This window comes from Microtus ochrogaster, unplaced genomic scaffold, assembly GCF_000317375.1.
Source record: "Microtus ochrogaster isolate Prairie Vole_2 unplaced genomic scaffold, MicOch1.0 UNK16, whole genome shotgun sequence".
In the NCBI taxonomy this organism is placed as follows: Eukaryota; Metazoa; Chordata; class Mammalia; order Rodentia; family Cricetidae; genus Microtus; species Microtus ochrogaster.
Window position 1 is genome coordinate 5,435,885 of NW_004949114.1, and position 12,034 is coordinate 5,447,918.

The 12,034-nt window shown below is 39.4% G+C and overlaps 1 protein-coding gene across 1 annotated transcript; it reads right to left on the reverse strand.

Annotated features, from left to right (window-relative positions):
• Positions 1 to 3,811: 3,811 nt before the first annotated feature.
• Positions 3,812 to 4,159, reverse strand: LOC101993291 (late cornified envelope protein 1A-like). Its single transcript, XM_005367319.1, has one exon. It carries the CDS (start codon positions 4,157 to 4,159, stop codon positions 3,812 to 3,814), a length of 348 nt encoding a protein of 115 aa, XP_005367376.1.
• Between the last annotated feature and the right edge of the window lie 7,875 nt (positions 4,160 to 12,034).

Genomic DNA, 12,034 nt, shown 5'->3' on the forward strand with positions numbered 1-12,034 from the left:
CTCCAAAGCCGCAGAGAAACCCTGTCTCGAAAAACCAAAAATAAATAAATAAATAAATAAATAAATAAATAAATAAATAAATAAATAAATAAATATAAAAGATCATTAGCATTTAAAAATGTTCAGCTAAAACATTATGAGACAAAAGTATCCAAAATACCACTGAGTTCATTGCTGGTTATCTGATGCTGCATGCAGCCTGCCCTTAAGTCTGGTTTTTACATCCAGTGAGATACCTAGGAGAAAGCCTAGTTCTTCCCGTGCTGGCACTTGAAGCTTGGAGATGGCTTCTGGAACAACAGGCTCTGCCTGTTAGGTCCAAAGTGTCCCATCCCTCACAACGGGACTGCTGGTGACAATATCCTGAATAGAAGGACCCTCACCAGGTAGAAGAATTCTTATTGGATGACCAGAAGTCAAATTCAGTTTTTCTTGTAATCTGATAAAGCACATTTCTGTTTACCATAAACCTCATTCCTTCTATCCCCAAAGATCAGCAGCTTCAGGCAAGGGCATCTAATTGCTGGCCAATCCACACCCACACATAATTGTACTTTCTTCCTGCTTCACAGGGATGCTTCTTCTGCTGGCGCTGGTGTTTGCAGACTGTAGAGACAACTACACTCTGGATCAGACTCCTCAGACCTTATCAGAACAACAATTTTGTGCCATCTGACCAAAGTTCAGAGAAGACGTGTCTGCATATTATCAGCCAACAGTGAGACATCTGTGTCACACCCCTCCCAAGACTCAAGGACCACTGCAGAGGGGGTCGTGATAAGACTGTCACAGTCAGAGGTCAGGCAGGGACAAAGCAAAGCCTCGTCGACAGCTCCTTCATAACAACCACAGTAGCTGTGGCTGTCTGCAAGCTGAGTTGATGTAGACAGTTTTGACTTCAGGTTTAAAAGATCCAGTTTTCTGCACATCCGTGGCCACTCCCAGGCTGTCTTGCTCCAGAGGATGTCTCCACACTCAGGAGTCTATGAGCAGAGCAGACGTTCATGTTAGTAAACAAAACCAAGAAGAGAATTTGAATTTGGAAGAAGACATAAAAGGATGTCTTGTAGGTCTTAGTGAGATGAAAAGGGGTGAATATCATCAAAGTGCAAGACATACACGTAAAAAAATTAATGAGTTAATAAATATTTTATTACAACATTGAAAATAGAACACATTGAAAAATAGTTTACCATGGTGGTTGGTATGACTTCATGGATGCTAAGATGCTTAAGCAATTACTAAGCAGTAAATGAAACAGAGTGTACGGATAGACTTAGACAGGATTGTGAAAATCTTCCCCACTAGTGGCAAAATGACACACGAAACTCAAACATCATTCATGATTAAGGAGCTGAGGAACCTGGGTGTTGGTGGTGCACATCTTTAATCCCAGCACTCGGGAGGCAGGGACAAGTGGGTCTTCATGATTTTGAAGCCAGCCTGGTCTACAAAGTGAGTTCCAGAACAGATTCCAAAGCTACAGAGAAACCCTATCTTGGAAAAAAAAAGTCCTGAGGAAATTAGAAAGAGAAAAGATACTCAATTATTTCTTGAGTGAGGTAAATGTCAAATGACTTTCTTTATAATGTGTACCACGACAAGAGTGCACACTTCTTCCACTCTCAAATCTCAGCTAGAGGTCTGGTAGAGAAAGACAGAAGATAAATTGTCTTTGTTTGCAGACTATAGTATCCCATATGTAAAACACCCTAATTTTTAACTGGTATAAATTTCCATACAATGTTCAACAAAGTGGTATTGTACAAAACCATATTCCAAGTTCAGTGACATCTCTGTAAGCCAACACTGAAATTTTTAACAGAGAAACCGGGAAAAGCCACGTTCATGGAATCATAAAAAGAAAATAAAGAAAGAAAACCTTCGAATAAATAGGAGCAAGGAGGTATAAGAGTTCTTCAATGAAAGCTTCATAAAACAAAAGAAAATGTGATGTGCATAATAGAATTGTATTGAGTCCTAATAAAAAGTTAAGTCACTTACAGTTGAATATATGAGCACAGCCATAGCATTATGGAAGGGAAAATATTGCACATTTTCTATCATTATGGAGTTTAGATTGAAATACCTGTGCATGTGTAGGAATGTGTAATATGTATTATATGTTTCTAAACTGAAATCTTTTATCAGTTCAATGGTGCTTGCTATGACATATAATTAATTTTATTGAAATTATGTTCAGTCGCAGTTTCATTTGTATGTTCTAGGAGGACTATTCTCTTTTATAAACTGCTCAAATAGCAAATGAAAAGTTCTTACAATATTCACAGTTTGAGCAATATTACTCTTTATGGCATATAACTCTAAATGATAGTGGAAGGGTAATTCAACTTTTCATTTATATGATGAATTTCATTGTGTTTAAATTATGTATAACACTGTGATTTAAATGTTTTAGGATATTTCTAAATGTTATTACACATGTATTTATAAACTTAAAACAGAAGGTTGAAGGATGAAAGAAGCATTTGGGTGCCACTTGAGTGTGAAGTGACACTGGGAAAAAGATAACAAAGCCTGTTTCCTACTAAGGACAGGGCAGAGTTAGAGACCTGAGGGTATCCATATTCAGTGAAACCATTGTCTTAGTGCAACTGCAGTGACTTGATTTGAAAACAAATCACAGAAGATGGGGCAGGCACAGGCAATGATTCCCAAACCATCCACTCTAGAGTGCTGATCTCTTCAATGTCAATATTTCACCGCCACCAGCAAAAGGGAAGGAGGGAGACCATTGCAGTGGTCAGCTGTGCGGAAGTTCCCACACTGTAACAACTCAGCTACAGCAGCAAAATAAAGGGATGGAAACTATGCTAATCTTTACAGTTCTAGTTAAAATTTTGTCTAAAAAGAGTACTAATAGCTAATGTTGAAGAAAAGTGTTCGATGTGTTGTTTGTTCTGCTTTAATCACAGGATTTATCTTTGTCCTTCCAGTGAGTGCCTCATAGGGAACATTCTCCTTCAATTCCATCGACTCTGGGTTTGTCCCCAAGTTTATAATTGTGAAGAGTGAATGCCATTTTTAAGTTATCAAAAAGATACCCCCCCAAAAAAAACACATCGCAGTTCTTACAGATACAGCTGAAAAGCTGGTACAAAGTTATAGATGCACATATGTGTCTAACAGGGTACAAGAACTCAGAATGTCACTCTCTGTCAGCAGAAAAAAGATGACTATTGTTTGGAGGGCCCCTTGTTGGTTCCTAGCTGCTTAGCCCAGAAACAATCACACAGAAACCATATTATTTAAATCACTGCTTGGCCCATTAGCTCTAGCTTCTTATTGGCTAACTTTTACATATTAATTTAACCTATCTCCATTCATCTGTGTATTGCCACGTGGCTGTGGCTCACCGGCTAAAGTTCCAGCATTTATCTCTGGCGAGGTTACATGGCTTCTCTCTGACTTTGCCCTTCTTTCTCCCAGAGTTCAGTTTAGTTTTCCCTGCCTAGCAAAGTTCTGAGCTGCTATAGGTCCAAAACAGTTTCTTTATTTATTAATGGTAATCACACAGAGGGAAAGCCTACATCAGATGACTAAGGGACGGGATGAGGACGATGCTGAGAAATGAACAAGAGTCTTGTCAGGACTGGTCGCCAAGGCTTTTTTATTTGTAATAAAGAGGGAAAGGGGCACTGTCATCTGGTGAGTGGAATGCAGAACCTTTCACAGATGTCAGCATCTCAGAGCAAAGCCCAGGAGAGAAACCAGAGGAGAGGGAAGCAGGCCTGGACCAGTCTGCTGAGCATGGCTTCCTCCTGCAATACTTGGTGAAGTCTTCTTCAGCTTAGCAACAGCCACCAGACTGCTGGCTACTGCCACAGCTGCCGCCACCACTGCTGCCACAGCAGCCACTGCTGCCACCACTGCTACAGCATCCAGAGCTCTGATGTCTGCGACGGAGAGATCTGCGGGGCCTGTGGTGGCTCAGGCAGCAGCCACCACCGCCAGAGCTGCAGCAGCCCCCGGAGCTTGAACCACAGCAGCCCCCAGAACCCAGACTGCAGCAGGAAGAGACAGGAGGGCATTTAGGGGGACACTTTGGGGGACACTTTGGTGTCTGGCACTTGGGAGGGCACTTGGGGGCACACTTGGGAGGGGGCTGGCACTGTTGCTGGCTCTGCTGGCAGGACATCTCGGCCTGTGGATGTTCAGGAGCTGCAAGAGAATCACACACATGTCAGACACCAGACACTGTGGACACCTAAACTATTCTGGCCACATAGAAATTTCACTGGTCAGCATCAAATAACTTCTAGCTATTTTCTTTTGCTTATAAAATATTCAATCTGTCACGTTGTGTTCATTATGAAGTCAGAATCTCAGACAACCATGTAAGCAAGATAGTAACTGTCAAGTTGTATCCAGCATTCTAAATGAACAACTAAGGACATGGCAAAATGTCTGCCTTTCTTAGTCCTCCTGGATGTGCCAGGATACGGGTTATTTCACCGAACAGTGACTGTAAAAGGAAAGAGCAGACAGGACTGGACGATGACTGTAGTTTAAGGTCAATAATCAATAAACCTTCTATGTCACTGAGGGAGTAAGCTCAGCCCCTGAAAGAGAAAACTGTAAGCCCTCTCAGAGATACCATGGGAGTACAAATCCCTGCTTTGAAAGTTCAGAGGTATCCAAATCATCACCTTCTTAGGCTAAGGAAGGCAAGGTGTTATCCTGTTGTGAGCAGATCCCAGAACCAGGACTTTCTTTCTTCCCCAAGTAAAAGTGAGACCCTGTTGTCCTTTCTGACTCCAGTTCTTCTTCAGGAGTTAGGGGAAATTTTCTTCACAGGCCATTTCTCCCCCCCCCCACCGCCCAAGGCTGTGAAGATGCACAGTTCTCTGTGCTCAGTGTCCTATCCTGATGGTTCCTAAAGATACTTTGTTCTCTCAGAGCCAGAAGGCCCCAACTGTTTCTCGTCTCTCTCAAAATCAAGGCTGTGGCTTCTGTGTGTTCCTGTCCCCATTGCCTCAGCCCTCAGTCTTCACCATGTTTTTTGATCTATCAATATGGCCTCTAGGTGGGGAGACCCTTCTGAGGCTCCTCTCCAGGTCTAGTCTGGCAACCCCTCTGGAAAAGTCTCTGCTCTTGCCTCCCATGGTCACTTACCAAGATGGCAGGCAGCTCAGGATCTGTGGGTATCTCAGGAGGTGAGTGATGGAAGTGTCCTGTCCCTCAGCCCTTTTATTCTGATCGTGAGCTCTGCCTCAGTGCACAGTGTCTGGACATGGGATGCTCTGCCTCCTACCCCTACATGGTCATGTGACTGGTGATGACCAGATGTTCCTAACCAGCCTTAGTCATATGTAAATTTATAGTTCTAGTTTCTGCCTAGACATGGTTTACAAGTAAGGGGAGGAAGTGGATTCTTGGATCCTTAAACTTGACATACCAGCAGAGTATTTCTCCATCTTCTTCCATTTTTCCGCTGGTTCTTAATGTGATATTTACAGCCTGTAGCCCAAGTGTGTGTGTGTGTGTGTGTGTGTGTATGTGTGTGTGTGTGTATGTGTGATGTGTATTTATAATGTATATATGTATGTATATATTGTTGTGCCTAAAGTCCAAAACCCCAAAAGACCACCAAGAAACCCGATTTGATGCAAAAGCAAAGACTCTTTAATGCAAGTTAACTTGGGCTTCTCCATGTCTGAAATGACAGCAACAGAGCAGGAAAGACCTCAAACAGCACAGGACATGGGCTTTTATAGTGGCTAGTCAAGAGGGAGCTGGGGGATTCCAAAACTTCATAGTTACAGATTTGGAATTGGCTCAAACCCTTGTTAGGAGTATCTGGACTGAGCTGATTGACTATCTTGGGTCTGGGGACTGCAGCTTTATAGTCTTGAAAGACCCCCCGCCCAGCTTGTTAAACAACTTAGCTCCGGTAACACCATTTTGCAAGGCTTGTACTGAATATTCAGGGTTTTAACAAAGGGCAGTTTAGAAGCTGCCAAAACGAGATAGAGACACCTGTGGCTGGGCCGGGGGAGGAACGGTGAATACCAAGAAAGACTCCCTGTCTGCCCTAGACAAGAGCCAAGGCAGCCCATATCTGAATTCTCGGGAACCAGGGACCTTGTCCCGACTTGAACTCAGCCATATTCAAAATGACCAATGAAAACCCTGTAACTATGCATCTCGCTTCTGTAACCGTGCTTCTGCTCCCTTTACCCTATAAAAACCCACTACCCCAGCCTGACGGGGCGCCAGTCCTCCGAGAGACTTGGACGCCCCAGGTACCTGTGTATCTGAATAAACCTCTTGCTGTTTGCATCCGCTGGCCTCGCTGTTCCTTGGGAAGGGTCTCCCCAGACTGAAAGACACTCTCTGAGGGTCTTTCAGTCTCAGCATGAGGACACCTAGAGTTGTTAGTTTCTGATTGGCCTCTCTCTGTGGGGGATTGTTTATGGTTCTTTCTGTAACTAGGGCTAAGGTCAGGGGCAGTCGGGGGGCATTGAATCCAACTCAGGTCTTTGCACTATGGCTGCGGTTCTGCTGAGGCCTGGATCTCTTACATGTAACAACAATTACTGAAAAAAGAAGTCATAGATTTGAATGAGAGTTACATAGGGTTAGATAGGAGACTTTGGACGGAGGAAAGGTAAGGAAAAATGATGTAATTATATATACTTTCAAAAATAAAGAAATAATACAAAGGAATCAGTCCTTAGTAATTCACAAGAATGTGTCTGTGTTGTTATTGGACCTCTGTGTTCTTTCTCTGTCTCTTGATTTTCATTGGTTTTCATGAAGCTACTTTGAACTTGTGCTTTTTTTGACTTTTAATGGAAATAGTCTGTGTTCATTATAGAATAGCATGGTTAGAGAGAATCATACTTTAACATTACTCGAAAAGAAAAAAAAACAGTGAAGTGTAGACAAAGGGAATTCAGTTCAGACTTGGTAATGAGCCAAGTCTCTTCTCCATGAATGTTGGTTGACTCTGGAATTGCCAAAATCTTGAGAACAAGACGAATCAGGGTAACTTGAGAAGGATTAGCTCGAGGAAAATGTGTTAGAGATACATGGATATTTCTAAACATGTGTAGAGAGTCTACATAGAGAGATGCATACCTCTCTATCTTCTACCATTTATCTATTTATCATCTGTCTGTCTACTATCTTCCTTTTCTAAATGCATCTACTCTTTACACATATCAAAAATCCTATGTCAAAATATGGCACCCAAATCTCCTTTGTCTAGCAGTGGTTCTATGGCAACATCAGACCCAATTTTAAAAAGCCTAACAGTCCTAACTAATACTAAGTTGCTAACAAAGACTTGTTGAGGACTGCATCCCACATATCAGGAGGAAATCCCTTACAACAGATAGATAGGCTTTTGTACTACCTCTTCCTGGACCATTTCCACCTGCTCTCAACACCATTCTTAGGTCAATAATATTAGTTTTGATACTTTGCTTATGATTTTCCCTTAAACGTATGCCACACACTTTAACTGCCAGGGTAATGCAGCTGGGTTCCACTTTTGTTCTTTTAATTCATCATGTTTAATGCAGTTATCATTCATTTATTGGCAACATTTGTTAGGGGCTGTATTTTTCTTATCTTCAGTAGTTGAACACAGTACTATGTATGCAGTAGTGGTTTTATGCTGTCTAAGCCTCTCACGAGCATCATCATTGATGTCTCAATGTATAGAGAGCTATTCCTTATGACTCAGGTCACCTCATAGGTGATCTACTGAGACAGACTGAGGCACGTGTTTCCAAACTGTGGTGACAGACCTGCCAATGTCACACCTGGACTGACGTTTGCTCTCCACTCAGGTTGTTCCAAAGTCATTAGTAACAGAAAGAGACCAGGAATTGGTTCCTGGCTTCCATAATGACAGCTCTGCTCAGCTCGGCTCTTGACTTCTAAGGCAACTGCCATGAGATGTATCTGGTCCAAACCTGTGCCTCTGTACATGAGAACACCCAGGTCCTCAGCTGACACGCATGGGTATAGGTATGTAATGTGTGAGTAGCAGTCTTGAAAGAAGACTGGGGCCCTGTGGACTTAGGCTTTAAGGTAATATTAACATCTTGACTAGCAGTTGTCATACTCAGGGTTTTCAGCTCTCAAGGTGTTTCCTAAAAGGAAAACAAAGGCAAATTTTCTTTGTCACATTGAATATAGGTGAACAATGACAGCTCTATGCAAGAAGCAATTCAAATGAAAAGTGTTCTTCTTTCAAGGAAATACAATAGAGATTTTTATTGTTTTGTTAAACTACTTAACAATTACAAATTATGAAACAATGCTCTTACAAGTAAATTCAGGGTTTTTTTTAAAGCTCTTTTTACATTTTGTATATTTCCCTTCTATCAGATGTGTGGTTGGTAAAAAAAAGTCTTTTCCCATTCTGTAGGCTGCCACTTCATCGAAGTAATGGTGTCATTTGCCCTGCAGAAGCTATTCAGCTGATTGCTGAGTTGATGAACCCATCAGCTCTCCTTCATTCTAAACACCAGGGTGAGTTCTCCTGTGCCACAACTGTGACACCTGCTGGCCATTCAAGATTATTACACCAACAACAATTTTCTGAAAATTGTAATGGAGGTAAGTTAGTTTGATAAATAAATAAATAAATAAATTTGAATTTGTAAACCAACCCCAAGATAATTTCAGATAATATCATCATCCAGGAATTTAACAACCTGTTTGTTTCTACTATAAATTTCAATTTGTTGAAATTCTGTAAGAGCTATATGACCTATATGGTATATATATTTTTGTGGTTATGGTAGCTTTTAGTTTTGTTCTTCATATTATATCTTTAGAGAAATGGTTTAATAGGAGAGTCAAGAATGATTAACTTTTAGGAATGGTACAGTCTTTATCTGAAAAGATTCATACTATTAAAAATGATAACCTTAATTTGACAGGCAAAATTCAATTCAGGTCAATAGGTTATAAAACTTTACAAAGTGGTACTGAGACATTTTTCTGAAAGGATTCAAACTGTTGAAATTGCCAATCAAAATCTATTAAAAAGTTATGATAAAATAGTAGATAGAACATCTCTCCAGGAAGGCAATCTACAAGCCATCCAAATAATATCTAAGGATGAGAAGATGTCATTAATGGAAAAAATTTTAAATCTTGGAATCACGTGTGCAGAATGAGAACCAAAAATTAATTAATTTCACAAAATCATTAGAAATATTCACAGGCCAAGAGATTAAAGATTTACAAAAGACAGTGTTAAAAAGATTTCAATCAATCAAGGAACTTGTCAGAACTGATAAGCAAGGAGAGAAGGTACAGGTAAAGAATTTAGCATTGCTAGTACCTCTCAGAGTTAGAGATACTGACCAAGATTTTTAGCTACTTATCCTGTTATTACCTCCGAAAAGCCAGCAAATATTCAATGCCCAAATGGATACACCAAGTATAAATGGAAACTTATAAGGTATGAAAGATCTAAAAGATGTTAAGCAAGCAATAGTATCTTATCACATGCATTCACTATTTGTTAGGAAATTAGTAAAGACATTATAAGCAATAGAGTCACTCCACATGATTGACTTCAATTAGTCTCAACAGTGCTAGAAGATGGGCCACAGTAACAGTGGAAGTGCTATTGGAGAGGCGAGGCTAAAATCCTGGAACATCAAGTCAAAAGATTTGAGGCCTCTCGAGATCAAATTCATGGTGAGAGACAATAGGCTGATTCACAGAGTCAAGCTGTTTATAATGAACACATCTTGTCCCTAGGACAGTATTCAAGAACTAGGAATAAATTTTGAATTGTATACTAAAATCATACAAAACCCAAGAGACCCTTTAGTGACTTTTTACAAAGATTAACTAAAGCTGTGCAAATAGGGGCAACAGATCCAGAAGATAGGCAAGTACTTATTGAATCTCTGGATTTTGAAAGTGCCAACTTAGAATGCAAAAAGATACTTGGACTTTTAGAGATCAAATCAGCACCAATGAATGGTTGAATGAATCCTGCACACAGTCAATGTTGAGCCATTTGACAATGATACTGGGACTTGGAGAGGAGAAAAAAATTCCAAAGATATGAAGAGACATCAAAACACCAAATGTTTTAATTGTGGTAGAATAGAACATCTGAGAAGGCATTTTAGACAAGGCATTTCTAGAAATAATGTTTCCTCTGGGAAAGACAAAAATAGAAGTCCCCAATCTTCTGGATTATGTAGAAGATATGGCAAAGGCCAACAATGGACCAATGAATGTAAATCAATAACAGACAAACAAGGCAACCCATTACCATCAGGAAACTCCTTGGAGGGCCTCTCACAGGCTCCCAAGTCAAATGTGGTCCAAGCATTCCCAGTCACTTTGGAGGACACACCTACCCAGGAAAATTAGAAAATCCAGTCCCAGGGAATTAACAGCTGAAACAGAGAAAGAATTGACTTTGATTGAAGAGAAATTACAGGAGGCACTTGTAGATCATGTGGATCTGAATCTTAATTGTATTCTGGTAATATTACCTGCCAAATATTCCCTATAGGAATTTTAATGCAGAGAGAAGATATTATCTTAGAATAGATTTTTTTTACCACATAAACTGAGTAAAAAATTTAAAATCTTATATGGAAAAGAATTAATTATAAAAGAAAAATTGAGACTTCATCATTTAGCAGGAATAAACCCAGTAGAATTTATAGTACCTTTTACTAATGATGAAATTTTAAAAATCATGGGAATGAATGAACCCTCACAAAGAACTTTTACTAATTTTTTGGAGAGATTAATAACATCTATCCCAAAAGCAATAGAATTAACCTTCTAAAGAAAGCTATTTGGATCCTTCCCCAAATTGTACATGACCCTAATAACTGAAGCCTGTACATTCTATACTGATTAAAACAAATCAGGAAAGGTGGGTTACAAATCAGAAGATTTAAGTAAAGTGGAACAAAGCCCTTATGATTCTGTCTTAAAGTCAGAATTATATGCTATCCTCATGGCACTAAGGGATTTTAAAGAACTTCTCAATATAATTACTGATTCTCAATATGCAGAAAAAGTTGTTTTGCATATTGAAACTGCTGAATTTACACCAGATGACATATAATTGACTTCATTATTTATTCAGGTTTAAGATATAATCAGAAATAGGCTTTTTCACATATACATAACACACATCTGATCCCATACAGGTCTACCAGGTCCTCTAGCACAAGGTAATGCAGAAGTTGATAGATTATTAATTGGAAATGTGCTGAAGGCCTCAGAATTCATAAAAAGCATCATGTCAATAGCAAAAGTTAAAAAAGGAACTTTTCTATTCACATGATAATAAGTTAAGGAGATAATAAGGAGATGTCCTACTTGTTCTTTATGTAACCAAACACCACTACATGGAGGAAATAACCCAAAGGAATAACTCAAGGGAATGGAATCTGGCAGATGGATGTGTTCTTCTTTATAGAATTTGGAAAATTAAAATATGTACACTACACCATTTATATTTATTCAGGTTCTCAATGGGCAACTTCTCTGAGTTCAGTAAAAGCTGATTCAGTAATCACACATTTATTAGAAATTATGGCCATCATGGATATACATGCATAAGTAAGGACAGACAATGGTCCAGCATATGTCTCAAAAAATGAAACAGTTTTTTTCTTATTATAATATAAAGCATATTAAAGATACAACACATAATCCTACAGGTCAGGCAGTTATAGAAAGATCAAATCAAACTATAAAGGCTATGTTAAACAGAAAGGGATAAAAATACTACCAGAAATAGATTGCATAATGCTTTAATAACTTTTAATTTTCTTAATGCTAATAAGAAAGGAACAAAAGAACATTTTCCATTTACAAAATGGCATCAGTTGGTAGAGAATGAGATTCTTAGTCTCAGGGTCATGCTCACATTCCACTTTGGGCACCATTATGTAAATGGAGACTGCTTGTTCATTTCTGGGCCACGCAGACCTGAATAATCTCATGAAACTATATTGATTGCTACACTGTTTAGCCTGTTAGCTCAGGCTTCTTTTTCAGT

Bases quoted from the DNA above. Each gene is read 5' to 3' on its own strand.
- LOC101993291 (XM_005367319.1), bottom strand. From the start codon at position 4,159: ATGTCCTGCCAGCAGAGCCAGCAACAGTGCCAGCCCCCTCCCAAGTGT.